At 39.3% G+C, this 15351-nt stretch overlaps 1 protein-coding gene across 1 annotated transcript in view; it reads right to left on the reverse strand.

The window, feature by feature from the left end:
• Window positions 1-365: 365 nt before the first annotated feature.
• The window catches only part of SLC5A8 (solute carrier family 5 member 8), a 63877-nt gene continuing 48891 nt past the window's right edge, over window positions 366-15351 (reverse strand). The window contains exons 11-15 of the mRNA XM_007465343.1: window positions 11845-11931; window positions 9581-9786; window positions 4625-4728; window positions 1199-1278; window positions 366-955 (exon numbers count right to left, since the gene is read on the reverse strand). Of these exons, the coding sequence (XP_007465405.1) occupies window positions 830-955; window positions 1199-1278; window positions 4625-4728; window positions 9581-9786; window positions 11845-11931 (603 nt within the window). The 3' untranslated portion in view covers window positions 366-829. The remainder of the gene's footprint in view (window positions 956-1198; window positions 1279-4624; window positions 4729-9580; window positions 9787-11844; window positions 11932-15351) is intronic.

The following is a 15351-nucleotide window of genomic DNA, read 5'->3' on the forward strand; positions in this document are numbered from 1 at the left end:
ATACACAAGCCCAAGGCAATAGAGTGAACAGGAAATCAGGAAGGCGAGCAAAGGTAATATGTGCAACAAAACCAAAGTTAGTGGGTGAGAAACCAGGAATCCAGATAAGAACCAGAGTCTAAGAAAGGCAATAAAAGCAGCCAATGGCCGGGAACTGTAGTTAACAAGCAAAAAGGCACAAGAGACGCATAGCACCAAAAAGACCTTGACCATTGGGCCCATGTTCTGTCCCAAACAGGATGCTTCTTGATTACCACCCTCCCGAGCCAGAATCAATTCCAAGATTAAACGTGCCCTGGGCTGACAGGGGTTGATGAGAAGCAAAGATGGAGACGGCACAGACCTGTCACTTCATTGCTCCCTAAGAATAGAGTATGTGGTAGGAGGGAGAAAGGTCCTTTTCAATATTAATTATGATTTCAGCAAACTCCAAAATATATGCTAGCACCAAATGCAGGGAAATATTTTTAATGATGCCCTAATTTAAGAATATGCTTTTGACCATCGAGTATGTGTGTATATGTGTGTATTAGCTTTTCAGCACATATGTAGTCACAACTTTCAAAACTTTCACAACTACAGCTTCACTGAAATAATTGTAGAGAGATAGAGGAAAATACTGATGCTGAAACTCTTACATTCAGAGTAGCATCAATTAATGAGTATAGAAAGTAAAAGTCAAAATTTGCTTTAACAAAAATGTATACCCCCCCAAAGTTCCCCCAAAACACTCATGATAGGACAAAAAAAATTCTAAACCTGATCCAATTATCTTAAAAAACATATAAAACTGGGACACTGTTTAAGATAATTTAGCATCACAGCTGCTTCACAAACGAGTCCCATTGATCTTGCCACTTTGATCTGTGCAGTTCAATTCAATATGGTTGAAGCCAGGATTATCGGTTCCACCATCTTCTATTGGATGAGATTTATAGTCTAAAACTTGCTTCTTCTAAAAGAAAATGTTAACATGGTGATTAGAAAAAAGAAACTGTTTGTTCAACTCTAAATAATTGTTACTACTACTTTTCTTTCTCTAAATCAGCTTCATAGTCTATTGAGGCAGAGATAAACATTAAAAAAAGGAAGGCAAATACCTTCCTCGTCCAAAAGAAAGTCTAAGGAGTAACTAGTATTCTGTCCTGGTGATAAAAGCACAGTCTTACTAATTTAAGGAAAAAGAAAGCCAACTCACTTTCTTAAAAATGTCAAAATTGGATAAAAAGTCCTCTTTGGTTAGTAGGAATCTGGGGTCTATGTTTTGTTTTCTTCCTCCTGAAAAACATAGGTTATTTACATTGTTAAAAAGATATCTGTAACTACCCAGTGATGGACCATCATACACACATTTAACTTGGGCACATTCACTTCTATGCACTTATAAAACACAAAGAGAAAGAGTCATTTAAATAGTGCTGGAGACTTAGCCTACCATTTCTCTTCCCTCAGTCAGTCTCAGATTCTGCAAGCCTGTCACTGATACATATGAGTCTAGTGTTTAAAGATAAATAAGGTGATTCTTAAATGCAAGCCAACTGTCTCATCTGGTATCAACTAGGGAAGAGTCATCTGGCCCAATACTGGTAGGAAAACTGGTTTAAATGCATCCTTCATGATCTACCAATAAAATATCAAACCTCTGCTTGATGGCGTTGCCCTTCCCCAGTTTAGTGGCTATGAATGTGTGAAGAAATGCAGGAAATTATGAATTGTTGGACAAATTATTTAAATGAAAACCAGTATGATGATAGGTGTCTGATCCAAATTCTCTTCCCTAAAGTTTAGCTCTACAAAAATTATTCTTTGGCTCGGTATTTTATTTGTGAATCAGAGAGGAGGCTTTTAAAACTGTGTATCTCAAAGAGTTGTTCTCCAACTACCTCTATCCAAAGCACCTAGGAGATGTACTGAACATGCAGATTCCTGGATTCCAACCTGGACTGACCCAATTAGAACCTCTGTGGGTGAAGCCACTGAGTCCTGATTTTTACCAAATTTCCAAGGTGATTCTTCTGCCCTCTAAAGTTTGAGAGACACCATTTTAGTATAAATACTAGATTTTTAATTAAGGGAACCTCTGTTGCTCAGGAGATGGGTTCAACCTTAAATTAATTCATTCAATATTGTTGAGTGCCTACCATGTTCTAGAGACTCTACCAGGTGCTGGAGAGACAGAGATGAATAAAATAATCACTGCACTCATAGCTCATAGTCTAGGTAGGAAAATATTTACCCCACTTTACCAGTGAAGAGACACATTCATGGTGCACCATCTGTGATTAGGTGAAGCTGAAATGCCAACCAAGTCTGTTTGGCCTGAATTCCTACATGTTCCTAGTATCCTACAGTAGATCTTTAAATATATTTCCCAAGGAGCATCAGGATTTTATGCTTCTAGACTTTTTTTGCAAGGTTCTCACTGATGGTATGAAGTAGGAATAAGTTATATATGAGGTTAATGAAGTTGAAGTGTTTTTTAATCACTGGATGCCTGTTCACCTTCACTTTTTAAAGCAAAAGATAAAGCTGTAGAAGGTTATCAGAATCAAAGTATTTAAGTGGGGAAAAAAGGAGCACTCAGAGGGAGTACTCTGACACTCCCATCTTTTTAAAGGAAAAAAAAAAAAAAGGGTTGAAAAAGGACCAAAGGTCAAATAGGAAAAGGAGACTGGTTAGGTGTGTTCCAGATCTGAACAGTTGGGTTATTGGTGAGAAAAGTTTAAGATCTGTCTTAAAATATATCACAACAGATAAGAGAGTAAACCGACTGTGCTGGAAATTTTACTTACGAGAAAAAGCATAGTCCTTTTTGAAAAGAAAGGGAATAGTTTAAACAACTGTTTGAGAGGTAACAAATAGCTACAAACATTATTATAAGTTTACAATAATTATAAATTGTAATGTCTAAAATAATTATAATTATATAATGTTAATATAATCATTGATACAATTATATTAATATCACCACTAGTTATTAATATAATTTATTAATTATAAATACACATCCTGTGATATAAGTATCACAGAAGTTTCAAAGACAGGGCTATCCAGGTCCAAAAAAACAATGAGAGATGGTAGAATTCTATAAAGTAGCACCATGCTGGTAGATTTACAGCATAAAGCAAACAAAGACATCAGGCATACTTGGACAAATTATAGGATTTCTGACTAGTCATAACACATTGGATAAAGAAGGCAGGGAAGCTGCCTCCCCCTGCTTGGTTGCTCTGGATGTGTATGTGTGAGGAAACGTAGGAAATTAGGGAGCCCAGCACTTCTCCCTAACTCCACACTACTGCCCTGCTCCAAGCCACGTGATTGCTCACGTGGGCTACTGCAATAGCCTCTACCTGCCCTCCTTCCCTTACAGAGTATTCTCAAAAGTGAATCAGAGCACTCCTTTGAAAATTACTGGAAAAGTCATTTTAAAAATAATCCATGTAGTAAACCTAAGAGACACAGAGATGGAAAATAGGAGAGAAAAGATAAGAAAATCAGAAGGACTGTCCAAGTTTAAAACATTTGACTAACAGGAGTTTCCAGAAAGAGAAAACAGAAAATGGCAGGAAATTACAAAAGAAATAATATAGGAAAGTGCCCTAGAACTGCAGGACATGGGTCTTCAGACTGAAACCCTCCTGAGAGGCTAGGGCAAGGCAGTCATTGTGAAATGGGTCACATGCGAACGGGCTGCAGGCAGCAGGGCAATGGTATTCTCAACAGCAACAAGGCAAGTTGAAGAGAAGTAACACAGCCTCCAGGAACAAGAAAGTTACTCTCAACCTAGGATTCTCTACTCAAATTATCAGCAATTATCAAGCATAAGGAGAAATTAAAGGCTTTGTTTTTTCAGCTATGCAATGTTTCCAAGATCTCTTGTCCACCCTTTCTCAAGAATGTGCTATAGGATGTGCCCCATTCAGTTAAGGGTGTAAACAAGAATTAGGAGTAATGGGATACAGGCAGCAGGGAATCCAACACTGGAGGGAGACCAAGAGAATTCACAGAACGAGGACAAAATGAAGTCCCAGGGTAACAGTTCTATGGCAATCCCAGAGAGCTGTGTATGCTATGTGTATTATTGGCTTGATTTCCTTTAAAAATTATTTTTTTAAAGTTTATGAACATCTGAGAAAAGGCTTCACACTATGTTTAGATATAAAGATCGTAATTATTATTCCTTACATGTGTATACTTCTTTACAAAGCGTCAGTGCAGGACAATGAGACGATCATGGCACAGAGCTATTGTAATGGTATGTGTAAAATCCCTAGCATTGTAGTAGCTATACACAATTTCTTCAAGCATTTTATTTTTATCTTACAGAGACCTGTGAGATAGGCAGGTCAATTATTATCCTCATTTTATACATAGGATAGCTAAGGCTCAGAGTAGCTATGTAGTAGCTATAAGTTCTTTCAGCTAATAAATGGCATAACAAAGATTCAAACTGAGGTGGGTCTTCTGTTTTCAAGACCAGGCCGTAAAATTTCCCATGAGTGAAATGGAACAAATAATTAAACTAGTTGTTAGGACTATAGTAAAATAACATAAATACTTATAAAACAGATATAGTAAAAACTAATGTAACGGTAATACAGCAATACTAATGTTTAGTTACCTGTTGATAAACTGATAAGCATTCCCACAAATACCGTTACCAAAGTTCCAACAGTACTGAAGTACAGATATGATAAAGAATACCAGTTATCCATCAGTGGAGTCCTAAGAGAGAGCAAAAGCATAACCGTAAGATTTCATGCATGCTACTAGCAGCTAACAGTATGTGTCAATAAACGTCATGGCAAAGTCAAAATATAATATTTAATCATGTTTTTAATGTCCACATCTGCTGTTCCAATTTTATCTTATTGGATCAGGAATTAAAAGTATGACTTAATCTTAACCACATACTAGAATACTAAATGTCCATGTTTATTCATTCAACTCTGCTTTGTGTCCCAGGTACTGTTCTTGTTATTGGAAAGTCTGCCATAAAAAAGCTGGATAAGGTTGTTCCTGCCCTCAGAAAGTTTACATTCTAATAGAGAAATGTAATGAACAAGTAAACAAATTAATAAACGTAATAATTCCCACTGGTGGAAAGTATACAAGGAAAATGAAACAAGGTAATGTGACACTAACAGGGTAGAAAAAAGGAACTACACTACAAGGAGTGGTCAGGGAAAGTCTTTGTGAAGAAGAGACATTTGAACTGAGATCTGAATAACAGAAGTTCTTGAGAAAGCATTCCAGAGAGAGGTAAACACCAGCAGACGGTAGCATAACGAACGAGATATAGAATGGTACAAGATGAGTTAGAGGTCTTTTCGTAGGACTTGGATGAGTTTGGATCTTACTCTCTGGATAGCGGCACACACTGCAGTATTTTTATTATTTTATTTTATTTGCATCTTTTAAATTTATATTTTATTAGAGTTGATGTGTAATATTATATGTTACAGGTGTACAATATAGTGATTCATAAGTTTTAAAGGTTATACTCCATTTATATTCATTATAAAATATTGGCTATACTCCCCGTGTTGTACAATATAACCTTGTAGCTTATTTTATAACTAACAGTTTGTAACTCTTAATCCCCTACCCCTATATTGCCCCTCTCCCCACTGGCAACCACCAGTATGTTCTCTATATCTGTGAGTCTGCTTCTTTTTTGTTACAGTCACTAGTATGTTATGTTTTTTAGATTCCACATATAAGCGATATCATACAGCATCTGTCTTTGTATGACTTATTTCACTTCCATGTGCAGCAACATGGATGAACTTGGAGGGCACATGCAGAATTTTAAGTGGAGGAGTGACATGACCTGATCTGCTTCTAAAACAATTGCTCTAGGATTCCACTTTCAGCTTTGATAGAGTAGATCCACCATCCTGCCAAGAACAAAATATGAAAACTGGGAAATGGGAGGAGGCAGGTTTTTGAAGACCTCAGAGAGATCATGGCAGTTAGAACTTGAGAAGCCAACATCCCAGAAAGAAGGGAAAAACAGAGGTGAGCTAGTTAAATTAAGATAATGTGATATATTGGGCCAAAGACAGACAAAATAGAACCAAATAGATAACTGAAAAACAGACCCACAGAAAAATAGACATTTGGTTTATGCCAAAGTTGCCACTGCATTGCAAAGTGGGGTAAAAGGAGGCTCTGTTCAACAAATGGTGCTTGGTTAATAGAATATCCATTTTTAAGTCTTTTGTCATTTACAGACAGTTCTGGGTGTACTCTGATGCTTTCGCAAAAATTTTCCTATAAAAGGGTTTCATCTTCAAGGAATTCATGGAAAAAACTCTGACAAGTACAGGTTTCTGGTAACTGACTAAACTGCTGAACTGAATGAATAAGCATTTTCAGAACTCTAATGGAAAACTGATGAATTCATAAAAGTGCTAACAAAAGATCAAGATGAAAAAAAAAATTAATTATATGGGACTGAGTGAACTGATGAGGATGATTATAATTTTTGTGACTTTCTGTTTGAATTAAAAAAAAATCCCACAAGGACTCAGAGGCAAAAAATATACAAATCAATTTTCACTGCAAAGTAAAGGAGCTGTTACAGTGGAGGATTACTGGACTGAATGTCAATATTATGACATAGTATGAGTGTGTTTCGTGTTTGGTAATTGCAATCATTGTTGCTTTTGTTGTGGCCATCCATTTACAATGCTTGGTGTCAGTTTATCTCTTGTAAAAATAAAATACGGTGTGTGTGTGTGAGTTATGAAAAAAAAACAACAACAAAAAAACGGTTCTTCTAGTCCAAAAAAAATGAATATCCATATGGGAAAAAACGAATCTTGATCACTTGAAATCAATTCTGAAGTGGATTACATTTCCCAAATGGAAATGGTGAACAAGAAAGCTTTTAAATAAAAAAATAGAGGAATAGCTTTATGACCTCAGGGTAGGCAAAGATTTCTTAAAAGGAATTCACGAAGGACTAACCATATAGGAAAAGACTGATAAGTTGAACTCAATTAAAATTAAGAAAATCTGACCACTAAAAAGCATCACTAAGGGCTTCCCTGGTGGCGCAGTGCTTGAGAGTCCGCCTGCCGATGCAGGAGACGCGGGTTCGTGCCCCGTTTCGGGAAGATCCCACATGCCGCGGAGCGGCTGGGCCCGTGAGCCATGGCCGCTGAGCCTGCGCGTCCGGAGCCTGTGCTCCGCAGATGGGAGAGGCCACAACAGTGAGAGGCCCGCATAACGCAAGGAAAAAAAAAAAAAAAAAAAAAAAGCATCACTAAGAGAGCAAAAAGGCAAGCCAGAGAGTGGGAGAAAAATATTTTCAAAACTTATCTTGAATCTAGAATATATCAAGAAATCCTAAATAAATAATAAAAGGACAGAGAACCCATTTAAAAATGGACCAAAGATTTCAACAGACAAGTCACAAAAGTAGTTATACGAATGGCCAATAAACATGTAAAAAGGTATTGAACTTCATTAATCATAAGGGAAATGCAAGTTAAAAGCACAACAAGCTACCAATATGTACCCATCAAGTACTAGAAACTTAAATAAAAACTGAATCTGAGTAATTGAAACCCAATACCTAGGCAACCAAAACGTATCTTACTTCACCTTTAGCTGTGCGTTCACTCCCCTTGGACTCTAGCCATACTGAACTATGCATGATTTCCTAAGATGCCATGTGGCTTTAGGCCTTCATGCCTCTGCATATGTTGCCTTCATTCTGCAACATACACTCCATCTTCCTTTTGTCCCCACTGCCCAATCCCGTTCACCTGAGTAGCTCCAGTTCATGGAATACTTCTCTAAGAAGCATCTTCCACCCAGGAAGAGTTAGGCTCTTCCTCCTCCTGGATCCCATGAGAGCCTATGAATACTACTGTTCACAACATTGTTTAATTGTTTATTCTCTTGTTCAACTTCCCTTCTGGTCGTTTTCTGTGACAAGCATAACTTTCCAGACCTTCTCTTCTAGCCAACTTCTGCATTCTTCAAGTATTAGTAGATCCTGAAGTCTGTGCTAATCTACACTCCAACTTTGTTTATAATCATTCTTTTAACAAATACTTTCAACTATTTATTAGCTAGTTATTATACTTATCATGTGTTCTGAGTTCCTTGTAGCATGTTCTCTCCAGCTAGATTATAATTGCCTGGAAGGCAGGAACCATGGTGGATGGGAGCGGAAGACTGTCTATGGATATTACATAAATGGTCAGCCCAGTGCCGGGTGCATAGTTCATGCTCAAAAATTCTTGTTTATTAGCTGAGTTATTTTATAAATAAGCTAACGTATAAAAGTGATTGTTATGGTACCAGGCACATAGTTTCAGAAATCCAAATAACCAATTTGCCTTACTCTTTTAAATTAAAAGAGCCATTTACATAATCAGGACAAATGCTAAGCAAAATTGTAAAACAAAAAGCACAACTTCAACGTCCTCCTACTTACACTTAATTAATAATTGCTCCCTTTTTCACTCTCTAATGACTTCCTGACTAACTGCCCCCCCCACATTACTGCATTCATGCTTATCGGGACTACTCACTGTATTTCTGTGCACCCCTCTCACCACAGCACCCCACCTAGTCAAACCTTCCCCCATACATGCCTCAGGCTCTGAAACTATCTTTTCTCTCTACCCATGCAGAGTTTACCAGCCTTGAACTCCCACTGACAAGTGTTCTCACTGCTGAATTCCCTCTGGGACATAAGTCACCAATGATGTTTATATGTATGGTCACATTCTTTCTCCCAGGAGTGTGTCCATTTTAAGAGGGGGATGCCATGTCTTGTCTCAAATGGAATGATTCTCCAATGGTTTCATTCTAGGCAAGCTGGAACTGGGGCAATACTTTAGGGGAAGTGGGCTCATCTTTGTATTCCTTGAATGTATCCATGGGTTTTGTGCTTTAAAGGCTGGAGATGTATTGATATATATCCACTAAGGGGAGTCTTGCCCTCACATCCACTGTGCAGTGAAATAGTGATATAAAAAAAGGTCTACATCATTTCATTAAATCAGACAATATCAATATCCAGAAGCTCAAAAATGTACTGCATAACTGAAAACTCTAGCAGGAAGATCACCGCTGTGACTTATTGCCAATGCTCTAAAGATATGGAATCTTTAAAACTGAACAAATAGCAATTATCCAACATATTTAGATAAACTGTAGCTTTTAGTTGGTAAAGGCTATACTTCAAAAACTATATATGCAATTTGTCTTTTATCATTTTACTTTTCATTTTAAAGGTTTTTCAGTGTACAGAGGCATTTTTTCATTCAACTGGAGCCAGTATTTATCAGCAGTTACCCATAAAGGAATTTTTTTTGTTACTATTCAAGTCTTCTCTGCATCTGTAGGTGAGGTAGACGTTTCTATTGAAACTAAGAAAATATGGCATTTTTTGCTATTTATGAACAAAATATCATAGCCAGAAAGCCACATGGGCTCTCCCCATTTCAGAATTAGGCAAAATCACAGCACTGAAGGCAAGAAAAGCAACTGGGGTTCTCTACCTGTCACACACATTTAAAAAAATACAACAGTCTAAAGCTCAATTCAATACCTTTCAATGTTGTATACTTGAAAAGCACTGGTAGAAAATGGCACTTCTGTGGTTGTTATCCAATCTGTCCCATTGTATGTGCTGTTACAGCCGTAGGTTTCCAGGCTTAATGGCATAGTTCTCTCAGGAAGTGGAGGATAAAGTTGAGCTCCAATTCCGACCCACAAAGAAACGGTAAATCCAGCCAGCAGACCCACAAGTGCTCCCTGCAAAACAGGAGTACTTCTCAAAAAAAATAATACAGTTTGCTCTGAAATGGAAATTAACATTAGGAGCTTAAGCTCAACATGGTCCAAGCCAAATTTACCAGAAGTCCCCTCCTAAACCTCTTTTCCCCTGTAAGCTCCTTGCCTCTTGCCAAGAGCAGCACGGGTCCCTGGTCCCTCAGCCCAAAGCCCTGGGGTCTCTGGAACTCCCCATATAATTCGTATCTCTATCTCGCCGATCACCAATTCCTGCCCATTTTTCTTTTCCTTTGTCTCATAATTCCATTCCTTCCACTCTGTTTCCATGGCCAGCACTCTGTTTTGGCCTCCTTGTCTCTTTACACCCAATAACTACAACAGTCATGCAGCTGACTTCAGGCCAACTGTTCCCTCTATTTTCATTTAATCTGTGAAAAAATGGCATGCCATCTGAGCAGCAACAGATACGAAGAAGAAAACACCCACAGAATTTATTCCTCTACGTAGCAACATGCATGTCTGTAATTGTACTGCAGGAAAATTAGGGGAAAATAGCCAGCTGTTTTCACAAATTACTGCAATGGTACATACAACCAAACCATCTCTAGAGATAAGTGGAGACTTCCTCTCTGAAGACATTTGGTTTCCCAGTCTTTGGAAGACGTGGGTTCCCCTGCCTGCTTTTCACCAGTAATCCAAGTAGTTTTGATCAGTCAGTCAGTCCTTGAATGATTTAAGCCCTAGTTCCAAATGATGGAGATGAAAGCAAATCTTGAGCTGGGAAGCCCCTTCCTCTGTGGTGAAATTTCTCCCCTTTCTTTAAGAATCATGATCAGATATTATGACAGGAATAACAGTTCTTACTTCCCCTTCTAAGGGCGTGTTGGACCTAGTCAGCTATAGCATTTCTGGAGGCAACTCATGGTGGAAATAAATGTCAAAAATCAAAAGTCAGTCTTCTTTTAATATTTCAGGCACTCAACAAACCACTATGTGTTTCATAATGCAAAGAATCTCATCAAAGCTTCAACATTCTGAGGTGGACACAAACTGCTCTCTTTCATTTTGATTAATTTCTGCCAAACTAGCTTTTCATATGACACTTTGTTGAGAATTATTGTTAACAATAATAACAATGATAATAGCCCTTATTAGTATCTGCCTTACCAATTCCTAATGCCTCATGAGGAAAATGGAATTCTAAATGTAAAGTCATAGTTCTGCAGTTATTCTCCATCTGTCTGAAACAACCACACATACATTACCAGCTTTTCCTGAACCTCAGCTTACGGCAGGACTGAACTAGTGGAGTTCCTCCTGGATTTCAGAGAAGTAATTTCAATTTCACTTATTCTAAACAAAACTTGCCCTCAAAGCACAGATATGTCTATGTAGAAGAAATGAGCTATTACCTCTTTCTGAATACAATTCCCAGTTATAATCACTCCTTTGGGTCTAAAACCATGTTGGTGGAGCTACATCTTTAAATATCAGGAGTATAAATTTTCTGACCAAAGTGGTGAAGATTTTATCCTATTTCTTCTCTTTACTGTACTCTGGCTAGTCACAGGTATCCTCAGCTCTACTGCCCTGAAATTGTGCATATCTGAGCCTGTCCATCTCCTTTAAATCCTAGTGATTAATTTTCAAGAACGGCAAAAAGTAGATACGTACAAAATGTTGTTCCTTTAGTTATATAATATTCATAATATATATTGTAGTATCTATTATATATCATATTGTATATTGTTCCATAATATATATCCTTTAGTTATGTTATATAATACTCTATAATATATTTTATTTATAAATATCATGTTATTATATAATTTAATTATATGATATTCATAATATATATTATTCTGGTAGTTTCCATTTAGTTCCACACATGCAGGGTCCCAAAGCATAGTACGTTCATTGTGTATCCCAGCAAAGTCAATATGAGTAATTTAAGACATCAAGACAGGTCACTAATGACAAATATCAAAGGAACCGTATCTTTACAATTGAGAAAAAATTACAGAGGCGCTACTGCAGTTGGAAAAGTAGGCTTTACACATATTCATTTTTAATACTTACTATTGAGTTGGCAAAGGGAACCAAAATCCCCAAAGCAAATAAGCCCAGAAGTGGTCCCCCAACCATGCCGAATATGCTGAGTGCGGCCTACAAAAATAATAAAAAGTCATCAATTAGCAATCTCAAATCCAAAGTTAAAATGCTTTAAAGTAATTTCATCAGGATGAGGAATTAGAGTATTCAGCCTCCTCCTGACATTCATGGCAGCCTTGCCATTGACAAAGAGATAGAACTTGAAAGCTTCTGCTTCTCAGTCGCAAGTTCCATCAGTTCATTCAAGTACCCTCAATAAAAAAAGCAAAACGTAAAGAGGTTAGAGAATCATGAGACAAGAGGGACACTACTCCTCCTGGTATTGCTCTTGTAGATATTAATAATCAACCACATCACTTCTTTGTGCCTTGGTAGCCTCAAAATCCCCTGCAAAAGAAGACTGTGGATAAGTACTGCTAAGAGACCAGAGGTGACAATGAAACCAATGCTATCCTTGATTTCCTAAGGATAGAACTAGAATGAAAAGTATGGTTCAAAAAAAGATTGGGGGGAATCGGGAAGATGGCGGAAGAGTAAGACGCGGAGATCAACTTCCTCCCCACAGGTACACCAGAAATATACCTACACGTGGAACAACTCCTACAGAACACCTGCTGAACTAAAGATATAGAGAAGGAGCCACAGTGACATGGGTAAAAGGGGTGCAGATGCAGTCTAGTCAGGACCCATACCCTGATTGGTGAGCCACAAGCAAGAAGGATATCACAGCTGAGAAGGGGTATGAGCCTCACATCAAGGTGGTGTAAGGGGGAAGCTTCGGAGCCGCGGATTGGTGCCAACCGGCACTCACCAGCCCGAGAGGCTTGTCTGCTCACCTGCCGGGGCGGGAAGGGCTGGGAGCTGAGGCTCGGGCTTCGGTCGGAGCGCAGGGAGAGGACTGGGGTTGGCGGCGGGAACACAGCCTGCAGGGAGTTAGTGCACCACAGCTAGGCGGGAGGGAGTCCGGGGAAAAGTCTGGACCTGCCGAAGAGGCAAGAGACTTTTTCTTCCCTCTTTGTTTCCTGGTGCGCGAGGAGAAGGGATTAAGAGCGCTGCTTAAAGGAGCTCCAGAGACGGGCGCGAGTCGCGGCTAAAAGCGCGGACCCCAGAGACGGGCATGAGACGCTAAGGCCGCTGCTGAGCACAGGTCACTATCCACACCTCCCTTCCCGGGAGCCTGTGCAGCCCGCCACTGCCAGGGTCCCCGGATCCAGGGACAACTTCCCCAGGAGAACGCACGGCGCGCCTCAGGCTGGTGCGACATCCTGCCGGCCTCTGCCGCCGCAGGCTCGCCCCGCATGCCGTACCCCTCCCTGCCCCCGGCCTGAGTGCGCCAGAGCCCCCAAAGCAGCTGCTCCTTTAACTCCGTCCTGTCTGAGCGAAGAACAGACGCCCTCCGGCGACCTACACGCAGAGGCGGGGCCAAATCCAAAGCTGAGCCCCTGTGAGCTGTGAGAACAAAGAAGAGAAAGGGAAATCGCTCCCAGCAGCCTCAGAAGCAGCGGATTAAAGCTCCACAATCAACTTGATGTACCCTGCCTCTGTGGAATACCTGAATAGACAGCGAATCACCCAAATTGAGGAGGTGGACTTTCAGAGCAAGATTTATTATTTTTTCCCCTTTTCCTCTTTTTGTGAGTGTGTATGTGTATTCCTCTGTGTGAGATTTTGTCTGTATAGCTTTGCTTTCACCATTTGTCCTAGGGTTCTATCTGTTTGTTTAAAATTTTTTTCTTAATAATTATTTTTTATTTTAATAACTTATTTTATTTTATCTTACCTTCTTTTCTTTTCTTTCTTCCTTCCTTCCTCCCTTCCTCCCTTCCTCCCTTTCTTTCTTTCTTTCTTCCTTTCTACTTTTTCTCCCTTTTATTCTGAGCCATGTGGGTGGATGAAAGGCTCTTGGTGCTGCAGCCAGGAGTCAGTGCTGTGCCTCTGAGGTAGGAGAGCCAACTTCAGGACACTGGTCCACAAGAGACCTCCCAGCTCCACATAATATCAAATGGTGAAAATCTCCCAGAGATCTCCATCTCAACACCAGCACCCAGCTTCACTCAACGACCAGCAAGCTACAGTGCTGGACACCCTATGCCAAACAACTGGCAAGGCAAGAACACAACCCCACCATGAGCAGAGAGGCTACCTAAAATCATAGTAAGTCCACAGACACCCCAAAACACATGAGCAGACTTGGACCTGCCCACCAGAAAGACAAGATCCAGCCTCATCCACCAGAACACAGGCACTAGTCCCCTCCACCAGGAAACCTACACAACCCACTGAACCAACTTTAGCCACTGGGGGCAGACACCAAAAACGACGGGAACTACGAACCTGCAGCCTGCAAAAAGGAGACCCCAAACACAGTAAGATAAGCAAAATGAGAAGACAGAAAAACACACAGCAGATGAAGGAGCAAGATAAAAAGGCACCAGACCTAACAAATGAAGAGGAAATAGGCAGTCTACCTGAAAAAGAATTCAGAATAATGATAGTAAAGATGATCCAAAATCTCGGAAATAGAATAGAGAAAATGCAAGAAACATCTAACAAGGACCTAGAAGAACTAAAGATGAAACAAGAAATGATGAACAACACAATAAATTAAATTAAAATTGCTCTAGATGGGATCAATAGCAGAATAACTGAGGCAGAAGAACAGATAAGTGAACTGGAAGATAAAATAGTGGAAATAACTACTGCAGAGCAGAATAAAGAAAAAAGAATGAAAAGAACTGAGAACAGTCTCAGAGACCTCTGGGACAATATTAATCGCACCACCATTCGAATTATAGGGGTTCCAGAAGAAAAAGAGAAAAAGAAAGAGACTGAGAAAATATTTGAAGAGATTATAGTTGATAACTTCCCTAATATGGGAAAGGAAATAGTTAATCAAGTCCAGGAAGCACAGAGAGTCCCATACAGGATAAATCCAAGGAGAAATACGCCAAGACACATATTAATCAAACTGTCAAAAACTAAATACAAAGAAAGCATATTAAAAGCAGCAAGGGAAAAACAACAAATAACACACAAGGGAATCCCCATAAGGTTAACAGCTGATCTCTCAGCAGAAACTCTACAAGCCAGAAGGGAGTGGCAGGACATACTGAAAGTGATGAAGGAGAAAAACCTGCAACCAAGATTACTCTACCCACAAGGGAATCCCCATAAGGTTACCAGTTGATCTTTCAGCAGAAACTCTGCAAGCCAGAAGGGACTGGCAGGACATATTTAAAGTGATGAAGGAGAGAAACCTACAACCAAGATTACTCTACCCAGCAAGGATCTCATTCAGATTTGATGGAGAAATTAAAACCTTTACAGACAAGCAAAAGCTGAGAGAGTTCAGCACCACCAAACCAGCTTTACAACAAATGCTAAAGGAACTTCTCTAGGCAAGAAACACAAGAGAAGGAAAAGACCTACAATAACAAATCCAAAACAATTAAGAAAATGGTAATAGGAACATAC

The sequence above is a fragment of the Lipotes vexillifer genome, unplaced genomic scaffold (genome assembly GCF_000442215.2).
Source record: "Lipotes vexillifer unplaced genomic scaffold, Lipotes_vexillifer_v1.1 scaffold141, whole genome shotgun sequence".
NCBI lineage: Eukaryota > Metazoa > Chordata > Mammalia > Artiodactyla > Lipotidae > Lipotes > Lipotes vexillifer.